The sequence below is a fragment of the Pinus tabuliformis genome, chromosome 3_1, assembly GCF_031772625.1.
Source record: "Pinus tabuliformis cultivar Carrire ecotype Pingquan chromosome 3_1, CPIR1, whole genome shotgun sequence".
Classification (NCBI taxonomy): domain Eukaryota; kingdom Viridiplantae; phylum Streptophyta; class Pinopsida; order Pinales; family Pinaceae; genus Pinus; species Pinus tabuliformis.
This window is the reverse complement of record NC_142301.1, coordinates 437,471,648-437,486,164: the sequence shown is the minus strand read 5'-3', so window position 1 is coordinate 437,486,164 and position 14,517 is coordinate 437,471,648. Positions and strand designations below refer to the sequence as shown.

Here is a 14,517-nt window from a genome sequence, read left to right as displayed (position 1 = left end):
ATTTCAGTTTGATTTGAATAATATTTAGAATGTTTAGAGGAGGCCGAGGTTTCCAAATTGTGAGAGCAGTTGTTGAGGTGGTGTAAAAGATCTACGCAGTTGTGTACGAAATACATCGGAGTGTTAATAGCATCAATGGCCAGAGGTATGATTTCTTGGGCATTCAAGTTTTTGATTCTTTTACATGTTTATTCCACATTATAGAATCGTTATTATGCTTCCATTTTATGCTATCAATGTCTTGTGGTAAGCTTGCCATATTTGTTAGTTTCAATAGAAGTGTTTCCATTTCAACCATGTTTCCCAATGTTCCCTCTTGAAGTTGTTCTCCGTTGTTTTCTAAGAATAACTTCTTGAGGTGTGTTAAGGTGCCCAAAATGTGAATGGAAGCCACTTTTTTCCTTCTCTTCTTTGGCTCAACTTTTGTCCACAACCTGCTGCATTTGTACATGTCCAAGCACTACAAAGATGTGAGCCTTGAGATGTTCCTGGGTAAATATTGCAACTCTGTACACTCGCTAAGGTACAAATACTTGAGAGATCTCAACTTGTGTAGGCTACGCGGTAATTCCATAATGCTTGACCTATCAAGATAGAGGATTTCAAGATTTGCCAGATTTACAAAAGATGGAGGCAACCTTCTAATGGGCACAACTGCTAAACTTAGACATACCAGCTGTTTCAAACACCCCACGCTGTTAGGCAATGAGGAAAGGGATGTCCAACTTAGATCCAGAAGCCTAAGAGAGATCATACTCCCAATCACCCATTTTGGAATTTTGTTAAAATGTTTGTTCTCATCCATTAACCATGACCATATTGTTGGACCTCTCAATGATTCTGGAAGCGAACTCATTTCATTGCGATTCAACAAAATCTGAGTGCACCCCAACCACTTGTTCTCAGGCAATGTTGTCAAACCTGTGCCTATGCGGCAGTAGAAATCTTCTTCCCGCACCACAATTTGAATTCCCAAATCACGAATCACGTCGTGGATACTGAAGAAGAGCACGTGGCTATTGATGTCTCTCATCATGGGTACGATGAGACAACGATCTACGATGAGTTCAACATAAATCCTTCCCATTTCCAATGGGTTGGACACTACATCTTCCGCCTGCTTCTTCTTCCTTCCAAGAAGACCTTCCCCTAACAACAATGGAATCACATGATATTGCACATGAATAATATGGTCTTCTGGGAAGGCAGCAGCTGCATAGAGAAAGCACAATTGCAAGTTAACGTTGTGATTGCCAAGTGCATCGTAACTCAACCGTAGGTGATCATACAATTGATGAGATGAGCCTGCCTGCTCGTGGCTATCAGATATTGGCAACCTCTGGGCAGCCAATTCCCACTCTTGTGGATGAGTGGTGCCTGCCATTGCCCTCCCCATGGCTTTAATAGCGAGCGGAAGCCCTCCACAGTTGGCACACACAACCTTTGCCGTTTTCTCATCTATATTTGTTGGCGGTTTTCCATTGTTATATGGAAAAGCATGAATAGAAAATAGCTGCCAGCTGTCCTCTTCTACCAAATCCCCCATTCTTATTACAGATGTCTCTGCAACTTCAATTTCTGACAGGACTCTGCAATCCCTTGAACTTACTACAACTCTGGAGTTGGAGTGGTGGGTGAGCAGCAACAAACCCAATTCCTCCATCAACTGGGAACCATATCTCCAAACGTCATCCAAAAATAAAGCAAACCTCTAAGTCTGCAATCTCTGACTCAACCACATCTTTGCATATTCATCACCCTGGTTTCTATCTAAATCTATCTTTGTAAGCGTGGCTATTTGCATTCAGAGTTCATTTCTAAGATTTGTAAAAGATGGATTATTGGAAACAGTGAGCCAAAGCAATAAGTCATCTCTGAAGAGATTTCTCACCTTTGGACTGTTGAAGATTGTTTTGAGGAGGAGGGTTTTGCCTACTCCACCCTTGCCAACCACCCCAATGCGAAAAAGAGAGCTACCCTCTTCCTCTGCTTCCACCACAAATCTCTCTAATACTGCAAAGGTGTCCTCTTGTCCGACTATGAGGGGCTCTTCGATGAAAAAACCCTCTGTGCTTGGAGAAATGGCTTGCATGGAGGTAGATGCAGAGGAATTGGCTGAAGCTTGAACACTTTCCCTGAGCGTGGACAACCGAAGAAGAACCTCATGAGTAAGCCCCAACTGAATCATGGAAACCAACTTGAGATGATTGTCAATATTGTTGGTAATTGACAACTAATTAATGTAAATTTGGGTAAATTGTATTAGTTATTGACAAGTTAGCTTCATACCGAATCAGTAGTTATGTAACTGAGGAGGCTCATATATAAAACTGATGAATGCCCGAACTATTGAAAGGAGAATCATTTATTGATTGAATAGAGATTCCAATCCCTTGCCTCATGGATGTTTCCTTGACACCCTGTCAGGGTTTTACCACGTAAATCCTGATTTTTTTACTTGTATGGTTATGTTCAGTTGCATTCTCTTTCTTGGTTAATTTAACCTTCTTTCTTGATCAGTAACCTATTTTATAACTACAAATGGTATCAGAGCGATTGAGTTGAGTTTGGAGGCGAATCCTTGTGAAAGGGAAAAAAAAGGTTGCGTAAAACCCGTGCTGGTCGAGGGAGCCGGAGCCTGTGGAGCTGGTGCTAGCTTGCAAACTGTCAAGGAGTGCTGCGTGCTGCCTGCGGTGCTAGTCAAGGAAGCTGCCTGCGGTGGTGGTCAAGGAAGCTTCTTGTGGTGCTGGTCAAGGAAGCTGCTCTCTACCCTCTGCGTATTACCACTGGCTTGTCCAGAGGTGTGGCGGAGCCCGTGGAGCTAGTGCTGGCTTGCAAACCGTCAAGGAGTGTTGCGTGGTGCCTACGGTGCTGGTCAAGGAAGCTGCCTGCGGTGCTGGTCAAGGAAGCTGCTCTCTACCCTCTGCATATTACCACTGGCTTGTCTAGAGGCGTGGCCTAGAGCCGTCGAGCAGAACCGAAGCGAGGAGGCTAGCACTCTGCATGTGCGTGAACCAGAGCAGGAAGAGTCGTCGAGGAGGGGCCATTGCTGGCTTGTCCAGAGCCTAGCTTGCCTGCCACCAAAGGAGAAAGAGTTGTTGCTCTGCGTGCTGCCCTTCGAGGCGTGGTGAAAGAACTGAAGCTCCTGCCACCAAAGGAGAAAGAGCTGCTGCCGGAAGAGAAGACTGTCACATTTTGAAGCTGCCGCAATTTTTTTTGAGGAAGAGGGTTGTCGGTTGCTTGCCACCGAGGAGCATAACGTGGATACTCCAGCATTGCAGCAAGGGAATTGCAAGCAAATCTGGGTATTTGTGAAAAAAAATAAATAAAAATAAATAAAAAATAAAAAATAAAAAAACAAACAAACAAACAAACAAATATTTTCATATTTGTTCAGAAAAGCAGGGATATTTTTTCAGAAACTGTATAAGCTTTTTCCATTAAATTTGAAAAAAAAGGCCAAAAGAATTTTGGTGTAGGTTTTTTGGGTTTTTCTGTTTAGTTTAAACCCTAGGTAAGAAAAAAACAGAAACCCTAGGAGGAAACCCTAGGAAGAAGGGTAGTAGGAAGAAAATGGCCAAGATGTCGAATGCAAAGTTCGAGGTGGAGAAATTCACTGGCCAGAACAACTTTGCTCTTTGGAAACTGAAAGTTAGGGGTTTGTTGGTGCAACAAGGGTTGCACAAAGCTTTGGACGAGGCAAATAAGAAACCTGCTAGCATGAAAGATTCAGACTGGGAGGACTTGGATGCCCGAGCTCTCAGTACCATCAAGTTATGCCTGGCAGATGAAGTTCTCTTCAACATTGTTGAAGAGAGTACAACTTCAGGCTTATGGGAAAAACTGGAAAAACTATATATGACAAAGTCGTTAACCAATAGAATTTATTTGAAAAGACAATTGTACAGTCTTCAAATGAAGGAGGGTTCAAAAGTTGCAGAGCATTTAAATGTTTTTAATACATTTATATGCCAATTAGCAGATATGGAAGTTAAAATTAAGGAAGAAAACAAAGCTATAACCTTGTTGTGTTCTCTGCCCGAGTCATGGGACCACTTTGTAACTTCAATCAGTTTGAGCACCACTGATTCTTTGAAATTTGAATCAGTTGTGGGAGCTCTCTTGTCTAAAGAAGTATGAAGGAAATCCGATACTGAAACAGCAACATCAGAAGCCATGATAGCTAGAGGATGATCAAAGGAAAGAGGAGAAAAAACAAGTGGGTCTTCCAAATCTAAATCAAAGGGAAAGAAGTGTAAGGAAAAATGTTGGCACTGCAATAAAATTGGACACCTGAAGGAACACTATTGGAAACGAAAAGAGTCTGATAACCCGAAGAAGGAACCAAATCAGGCTGATTCAGGTATGATAAACAAAGTTTTATTTGCTAAAGAATTATGTATGATAGATGAAACTTCACCTATATGTAATGTCTCTCAGGGTTTTGAAAGCTGGTTGTTAGACTCTGGTGCTTCTCATCACATGTGTCCACACAGAAATTGGTTTACTTCATATGAAGATGTAAATGGTAGTTTTGTGTTTATGGGTAATAATGTATCATGTCAGACTATTGGGATGGGAAATATCAGGATTAAAATGTATGATAACACAGTTAGAACATTAACTAGTGTTAGACATGTACCTGAATTGAAGAAAATTTTGATTTCTTTGGGAGTGTTGGATTTAGATGGTTATAAGTTTACAGGTCAAAATGGAGTGTTGAAAGTCTCTAAAGGCGCCTAGTTGTTATGAAAGCAGAAATGGTCGGAAATCTTTACAGACTCAAAGGAAGTACTTAAGTTAGTGAAGCAGCGTTTGTGTCAGAAAAAGAAGAAGAAGGTACTCGCCTATGGCATCAACAATTGGGTCACATGAGCGAGAAAGGTCTTCAGATACTGATGAAACATAAATCTCTTCCCAATCTGAAATCTTTGAATTTGGATTTCTATAAACATTGTGTGTATGGAAAACAATGTAAACAGAGATTTAAAACTAGAAATCATAATAGTAGAGATATTTTAGACTATATTCATTCTAATCTGTGCGGACCATCTCTTGTTGTATCATATGGAGGTGCTCTATATTTTTTAACGTTTATTGATGATTTCTCCCATAAAGTTTGGGTCTTTATGGTGAAAAAGAAAGTTGATGTATTCAATATCTTTAAACAATTTAAAGCAATGGTAGAGAAAAGAACAGGCAAATCAATTAAATGTTTAAGAACTGACAATGGTGGTGAATTCACTTCAATAGAATTTGAACAATACTGTAAGGATGAAGGAATTGTTAGACACAAAACTGTTATTTATACTTCTCAACAAAATGGTGTTGTTGAACGTATGAATGAGACTCTTATGGAAAGAGCCAGAAGCATGATCAGCAATGCTAACTTGCAAAAGGAGTTGTGGGCAGAAGAAGTATCCACTTCTTGTTATTTAGTTAACAGATCACCTTCAGTAGCACTTAATTGTAAAATTCCTGAAGAAGTTTGGTCAGGTCATTCTTATGATTATTCACATTTAAGGATATTTCGTTGTGATGCTTATGCTCTTATTCCTAAAAAACAAGGTTCAAAATTAGATCCAAAATCGAAATGTTATGTCTTTGTTGGGTATGACTATGCGGTGAAAGGATACAGGTTGTGGGATCCTACATCGTGGAAGATAGTCATTAGTAGAGATGTAACATATGATGAATCTTCTTTTTTTAAATCAAATGTTGAAAGAATTAAACAGGAACAGGTATCACCAAATTAACAAATTCAGCTGGAGGCTAGACCTTTCGGTGACAGTCAAAAGGAAGAAGAGACTTCTCGAGAAAAAGGTGTTGAAGATACAAAGGAATTGTTGAAGTTTCTGAACCAGTTCAGTAACTACTCACTCTAAGAAGGTCTACAAGGGAAAGAAAAACTCCCAAAAGGTATGAAGATTATGCTTCATCTTTTGCTTTGATTACTGAAGATGGGGAACCTTCTTGTTATTAGGAAGTAGTAGATGATACGGATAGCGAAAAATGGAAAACGATCGTGGAAGAAGAAATGGATTCCTTAGCCAAGAACAATACCTGGGATCTTGTAGAACTTCCTGAAGGGAGAAGTGTTGTTGGATGCAAATGGGTCTTCAAACTGAAACGAAAAGTTGATGGAAGTATTGAAAGGTATAAGGTGATACTGGTAGCAAAAGGGTATTCTCAGGTTGAAGGTATCGACTTTCATGATACCTTTTCATCAGTTGTAAAACTTGTTTCTATTCGTACTGTGTTGGCACTAACTGCATTACTTAACCTTGAGTTAGAACAGTTAGATGTTAAAACAACTTTTCTACATGGTGATTTGAATGAAGAGTTATATATGGAACAACCAGAAGGTTTTGTACAAGGTCGCAGTAGAAGATTAGTTTGCAAGCTCAAGAAACCATTGTATGGTCTGAGGTAGTCTCCCAGACAATGGTACAAGAAGTCTGACTCCTTCATGGTGAGCCAAAACTTTATTAGAAGTGAGTATGATCATTGTGTATACTTCAAAAGTTTCAATGGCATATTCATTATCTTAGCTTTGTATGTTGACGATATGCTTATTGTAAGCAAAAGCATGGAAGAGATCAACAAGTTAAAGGCTTAACTCTCTAGGACATTTGATATGAAGGATCTTGGAGCAGAAAAACATATCTTGGGCATGGAGATACACAGAGACAGGAAAAATGGTAAGCTTTGGTTATCACAGTAGAAGTATGTGGAGAAAGTACTTGAAAAGTTCTGTATGAACAATGTGAAACCTGTTAATGTTCCATTAGCTTCCCATTTTAAGCTTTCTTCGGTTTTGAGTCCTAGAACTAATGAAGAAAAGCAGTATATGTCTCATGTACCATATGCAAATGCTGTAGGAAACTTAATGTATGCGATGGTATCTACAAGACCTGACATTTCACATGCAGTTGGAGTTGTCAGCAGGTTCATGGCAAATCCAAGTGAAGAACATTGGCGAGCAGTGAAATGGGTGCTTTGATATCTAAGAGGCACAAGTGACCATTGCATCATCTTTAATGGTAGTGAAGGATCAGTCTGTGGATATGTAGATGTTGATTATGCAGGTGATTTGGACAAAAGAAGATCTACTACAGGTTATGTCTTTACTCTTGCAGGTGGAGCAATTAGTTGGATGTCAAAGCTTCAAGAAACAGTTGCGTTGTCCACTACCGAAGTAGAATATATAACTGCTTCAGATGCGAGTAAAGAAGCAATATGGTTAAAGGGTCTACTTGATGAGATTGGAAGGACGCAGGTGATCCAAATTGGATCCATGAAGATTATCGTAGTAACATGACTGTATCAAATCAGGACAAAAACTTCAAATTCAAGAGCACAGAGTGATCAGGAAGACCTCTGAACAGTGGTAGTTGGCAGCCAGCGAGGAACGATGAGGACCTTGGTCAAAGCGCGCTGACCGAGGCCCATGGAGACTGCGCAGGAGGCAAAACTGGCACCTAGGAAGCCCGAATCAAGAAAAGGAGGCCATTTCTGATGCACTATTAGCGCTTAGCGCTAATCGCGCATCGCTGGGCAAAACCCCTTAAGAAGGATAGCCTCGAAGTGCTCGGTCACATGGAAGCCGAGAAAACCATGGGGGAAAGCGCTAAAGGCTAAAGGCTAGACCTGCACTCCAAAACCGGCGGTATGTCGAGGGCACCCTTGGCCGGTAAGCGGATTTGGAGAAAAACGAGCAATTCCATTCAACGCCCGAAGCGTGGCAAGCGGAGGAGAGAGAAAACCGCCGCTCATCGCACGCTAACGGTCGAGAAAGTCAATTGCGTGAAATGAGTGAATGACGTCGGATCTAGGGGCTCCAGATCTAATGACTGAGAATGCGCCCGATGAAAGAACCAGATTTGATAGGGGATTAAGCCGCGATCTATAAGAATTTGAGGTTCGATTTGACTACTGAGGTGGCAGATGAGTCATTTCCCAACGTAACCGAAGAACCGAACTGACGAGGAAGAGCTGGTGTAGTTCGTGAGAGGACAAGTGGCCACTCCCTGTGAGCCATTGATGATGACGTCGAGACAGGGAATTCTAAGTGAACAGCAGCAGGCGATCCGACGAGGGCGGAAGAGGAACCGAGCAGTCATGAGGTCGATTGGCTTTAAAGCCATGAATAGAGAACAGAAAAGACAGAGAGGACACTTGGGAGGAAGAACCAGAGAGAAGAAGACAGAGATAGAGAAAAGAAAAGACAGTGAAGCAAAGAGCAGACGATACAGAGAGCCGAGCTGACCTGCAGCATAAGGCAGCATCGAGCAATCCCTGAGAGGATCTGTCGGGAATTGAGCACCACATTGGGCTCCTCCCATTAAAGACCAGAGAGTTCAAGACTTGGATAGGAAAAGAGCCTGTGCACTCTAGTGGCTTGGGGGATCCAAGAACCACCCTGCCAAGCAATTTTGTTTCAGGAGACTTAGATTGAGCTCCTCATTGTAATTCTCTGCTCTAAAGACACAATAAAAGAAGGCCACCATTGAGAGCTAGACCAGAGACGTAGCCCTCAAGGATAGGGTGAACTCCTTATTAATTGTTGTGTTCTTGTATTTGCTTACTATGTTTCTCTGCTGTTTTCCATTTCAAGTGTCTGTGTATTTTACAATCTGATCGATCTGTTGCCTAAAATGACATAGACACACACCAGCACATGAGTTTGTAATACCTTCATTCAATAATTCTTTAACTGAGATCACTCAAGGGTGATTTTCAAATCAACAAGAGAAAGTGAATGTACTTTGTGACAGTCAGAGTGCTATTCACTTGGCTACAAATCTTGCATATCACAGCAGAACCAAGCACATTGATGTAAGGTATCATTTTTCTGAGACATGTGATCGATGGCGGTAAAGTAGCTCTTGAAAAGGTCCATACACCAGAGAATTGTGCAGACATATTCACAAAGCCAGTTATAGTAGAGAAGTTATGATGGTGTTTAGCTTCTCTTGGCTTGCAAAAGATATGGTGAATGGGCATGGGCAAGGGATTAGGAAATTTTTTGTCAAGGTGGAGTTTGTTTGTAATTAACAACTAATTAATGTAAATTTGGGTAAATTGTAGTAGTTATTGACAAGTTAGTTTCATACCGAATCAATAGTTATGCAACTGAGGAGGCTCATATATAAAACTGATGAATACCCAAACTATTGTAAGGAGAATCATTTATTGATTGAGTAGAGATTCCAATCCCTTGCCCCGTGGATGTTTCCTTAACACTCTGTCAGGGTTTTACCATGTAAATCCTGAGTTTTTTACTTGTATGGTTATGTTCAGTTGCATTCTCTTTCTTGGTTAACTTAACCTTCTTTCTTGATCAGTAACCTATTTTATAACTACAAATATCTGACTTCAGATTGGTGATCTCAATGCTCGTTTGATAACGAGAAAAAATGTTAATGCTGGATATTGTGCATCGCTGCGCCATTTGACATGCTTGTAAGAGAAGCGCATCCAGTCTCTTTAGCCCTACATTAACAGCTGAAACATTATTGTGACTATGAGAAGTGGAAATACCTCTCTTTTTGTTTATTTGCAAGTAATATTGCTGGATGTGGATGTGGGTATTGATAGGCTCGACCTCTCTTACAACATCTTAGACAGCTGACAACTCTTTCCTGCAACGAACCACAATGTTGATGTGGTGAAGAATTTGATCAACTGCCATTTGGATGCCGACACCTATAAATCCAGGGACGAAACCAGGATCAACCATTATAGGATTTCCTTAAAAACACGCTGATCCCTTTTAGGATAGGATAGCGATATAAGCAAAGCCTCAGGCAATAGTATGTAACAATAGGAACATAACAAGAAATGGGAGTGTGCAAAGAATGGAAGAGGATTTACAAACTGGTATCTCACACAAATCTCATAGCGAACTGACTACAGATTTATAGAGTTGTGGCAGTATCATTTGTCAATTTTCTGGGCATTTTCTAAATATTTAAAGATACAATACTCTTCATGTCTTTTGGAAAGAAATTCCATCTCATCTTATCAAATGTTCCGACATGCGGCTAGGGTTTTCTATTTAACTCCTATTGGCGATTTCACACAGTTTAATTGAACTCGTCTATGGAGTCGGAGTGGTATTTCTTTCCAATTTGTCAACCATTTTGGCATGGTAAGTCTGCCTGTAACCTTTTCAACTGTTGTTTTTTCTTGTCGTATTTACAGCTTATTGTATATCTAGGTTTAACTCCTTGCACCTCTAGTGGTTATAGGTTTGCTAAAGGTTCTCTTTGTGTTGAAGATTCTTGTGAGGTTATGTAGCAAAAACCCTTTTCTCAAATTACTTGTTTTCTTCTAACTTGGAATGGAGTTTCAATACAACCCAACCCCAAAATACCTTGGGTAATTTGTGCTCTTTTTTATCAGTAAACTTCAGATTCGAACAAACACTGGTTGTATAATGCCATTTTCAAGTTTACGTTTTTTCTTGAGGGTTTTGATTTTGATCAAATTCCTTTAAGCCTAGTTAATTCAGGTAAAAAGGATTTGATAATCCTCTGTCAGTAGTATCTTGGTTATTGTCTCTAATTTGTTTTGAATAATCATTTAAGGTTATAAAAAAATTCTCCACTCATTTAAAAATTTATTTTTTATTTATGATTATCAAAATTATTCTTTCCAAAAGTTTCTGAAGAGTGCTTCTCTGTCTCTTTGATCTTTTTGTAAAATATTTGATTTTGCTATATAAAAGAGTTGATTCAATGATGTTAGCTGCAATATTTCCTTTTGCTTCAGAATATCGAGACAAATTCAGATTTGTAATTCTAGTCACCTCATTAGGGTATTATACTCTTCTATTCCTGGTTTGTGGTTATTTATTATAACCCAATTCTTATCTTAGTACGGATAGTTGTTGGGTAGAATTGTTCTCTCATTTTTCCTTTTTCACATTATTTTTAGTATGGATAGTTGTTGGGTAAAATTGTTCTCTCATTTTTCTTTTGTCACATTATTTTTAGTATGGATAGTTGTTGGGTAAAATTGTTCTCTCATTTTTCTTTTGTCACATTACTTTTACAGTGTCATGATAAGGTTTTAATGGTAGTCTAGAAATTTACTTACACTATGCCTGGTTTTAACTTTAGCAATTTTCTATTTTCTGAACTTATAATATTTAGTTTTAAGAAAGAGTTGTTTTTATAAATTTTCTCTATTTCAAAGAGATGAGAAAGAAAACTCTTTTTGTAAGTTTTTTATTTCTCATCATTATTATTATATTATTTATATACCTCATGTATGTAATTCTTCTTTTTCTTAACCCGAGTTTGCCCTATCAAAGTACTATCTTAATCTTTACCTCTAACAAAAATTGAAGAGAAAAAAACGTGGAGCAAAGGACTTTGTCTTCTCAGTATTACAAATGACTTAAATAAGATTACATTGGAAACGTCAACAATAAATGATTGGAGTGAAACTCGACTTAAACTGGACTAAGTGAAACTGAACTAGGACATTTGGAGGGACTGTTTTGAAACCTAACACGTTGTTGGAATTAGATTCTCCAACACTCCCCCTTAATTACAACCACATAAAAATTCAATTAAGATACCTGCTGGTCTATGTCTCAGCTAGTTTTACAATTTAAAAACAAATTATTTTTCTTCTTCTCTTCTTCCATATTCTATAGCCTCTAAATTGTTTCAACTTTTTCTCTTTCTTGTATCCTTCAAACTTCAGTTTCTTCATTTGCTAGTGCAGGTCTTCCATTTTTCCAAAATGTCTAAGCATATCCTAGACTTCTTCAAAAAATGACTTGTATGTGGGTTGTTGCCACATATTATCTTTTGTAGTGCTCTTTTCATCATCAATCTGCTACAACAAAAGATTATAATACAATTTCATCAAATTGAAAAGAACAAAACGTGGAGCAGAGGACTTTGAATTGAGCTTTTTTCAATCAGTTTTGCCTTCGACTTCCATGGCTTAGCCGAAGTTGGCTTCTTCTTTCTCTTGTTGCTTCTTCATAGGCTTCTTCAAACTTCTGTTGCTCTCTCAAAGAGTCTTACACTCTCTCTCTGCTCCTCTCACTTCACTTACGTTATTTCTCTCGCACAGAGTCTTATGCAAACTGAACTGATCTTCTCTTTTGTTGGGCTCAAGGAATCTCATGCAAGCTAAGCTCTGATACCATGAAAAAAATTGAAGAGAAAAAAACGTGGAGCAGAGGACTTGCTCTTCTGAGTATTACAAATCACTTAAATAAGATTACATTAGAAACATCATCAATAAATGACTGGAGTGAAACTTGACTTAAACTGAACTAAGTGAAACTGAACTAGGACACTTGGAGGGACTGTTTTGACACCTAACAGGTGGTTGGAATTAGATTCTCCAACAACCTCTTATTTGATTTCATAACTTCACTCTTTCTTTTTTATATCTATGTTTTCCTTCAAGCTGTTAATTATTACCATTGTATTCCATGTTTGTACCAGGTAACAACCTTTAAATTTCCGCAGAGAAACTTATTACCTTTTGGTATTTCTAATGTTGGAACGCTTAAGCATTGATACCAAAAGATAGGTTGTCCTTTTCTCCAAGTCAGCGACTTTTCAAAACCTTCTGGTCACTTGGTTCTCTTGGCATTCTTGCACTGTGTACAGACAGTTCCTTACAACGTTTTACTAGAGTTTCAATTCTTCCTAAAAAGGAAGCAAAAGTGCATGGTTGTTGCCATTTTGTATATTTATTTACTTAAATAGTTATAGCGCTATAGAACTAATTTTGTGACAGTTTGTTATGAAACCGACTCACAAAAAAATAGAAAAGATAGATCAACGACTTAGAAATCAACCTCTTCGAGGGGCAACCTCCTTTACATTACACAAATGAACAATTCTTGGATGATACAAATGATAAAACCTCATTTCTATATATAGGAGTCTAAGGGGTCACAATATAATCAAATCCGACATAACAATAATAATATAAGGGCACAAAAATAACAATAGTGGACTTCTATGGGGCACAATAATAACAATATGGGGACAATAGGGGCACAACAATAACAATAAGGGATACAATGACAATAGTAATGGGGGAATCACTAGTATTATAGGGACCTAACATGCCCCTCTCCTTCAAAAAAGTGTTGTCCTCAATGCTTGAGTAGTTTTGGATGCTTCTATATAAAATTCTCATCCTCCCATGTGGAATCTTCAATGGGTAAGTTCTTCCACTTGATGAGATACTCTAAAATTGATCGATTCCGTAGCTGTCGAGTTCTTTTTTATATTAATTCTTCAGGTTCCAATATGATTTTTCCTTCCTCACCAAGTTCTGGCAATATTGTTTGAACTGGGAGCTTGTCACCTATAACCTTCTTTAAGCATGAAACATGGAAAACTAGGTGCACTCGAGAAGCTGCAAGAAACTCCAATTTGTATGCCATAGTACCTATCTTTTGCAACACCTTGTACGAACCATAATACTTTGGTGATAATTTATTATCCTTCTTATCTTGCTTGAGGGACATTTATTTATATGGTTGTAGTCGTAGGAATACCCAATCACCTACATCAAAACGTCTTTCGTTGCGATGTTGATATTCCTGTTGTTTCATTCTATTTTGTGCCAAAGTGAGGTTATCCTTTAAGAGTTGGAGAACTTGTTGTTGATGCTAGATGTGATCTTCCACTGCTTGAACCTTAGAATTTTCTCTTAAATATGATGTGATGGATGGTGGATGATATCCATAAACTGCCATAAATGGGGTCATTTTTGCTGCAATATGGAAGGAAGTGTTATACCACCATTCAGCCAGAGGCAACCATTTGACCCATTGTGTTTGTTTATCATATACAAAGCAACGAAGATATCCTTCCAAACATTTGTTTATTATCTCAGTTTTCCCATCAAATTGAGGATGATAAGATGAGATATGAGCTAACTGAGTACCAAGATAGGAAAATAATTATGTCCAAAAATTTCCAGTGAAAATGGGATCTCTATCGCTTACAATAATCTTTGGGTTTCCATGTAGCTTTTGAATTGTTTCCATAAATGCAATAGAAACTGTACTCACTTTAAATGGATGAGATAATGCACAAAAGTATGCATACTTGATAAGTCTGTCAACTACCACCATGATAACACTCTTTCCTTTGGACTTGGTTAAACCTATGATAAAATCCTTTCAAACCTCCTCCCAATGTTGGCTTGGAATGGATAAAGGTTGCAATAGACCTAGGGTCTTAATTTTTTCAACTTCATTTTGTTGGAAAACCAAACATTCCACCACAAACTTTTGAATATCTGATTTAAGGCCATCCCAAAAAAATTCCTTCTTAACCCTGTGGTAAGTTTTTAGAAATCCTAAGTGCCCTCCTAAGGGAGAGGTGTGAAATTCCATAAGAATCTTTTGTTTGAGTTGGGAATTATTACATAGGTATAAGCGATATTTGTACCATAAAAAATTATTTTTCCAGCTAAATGTATCAGATGTATTGGGATCATGTTGTAACTTTTGAATGAGTG

General features: G+C 38.5%; 1 protein-coding gene across 1 annotated transcript; it reads right to left on the bottom strand.

Annotated features, from left to right (window-relative positions):
• Window positions 1–460: 460 nt before the first annotated feature.
• Window positions 461–1,546, bottom strand: LOC149187638 (putative disease resistance protein At4g27220). The gene has a single exon (XM_089409723.1). The coding sequence runs from the start codon at window positions 1,544–1,546 to the stop codon at window positions 461–463; it is 1,086 nt and encodes a 361-aa protein (XP_089265849.1).
• Between the last annotated feature and the right edge of the window lie 12,971 nt (window positions 1,547–14,517).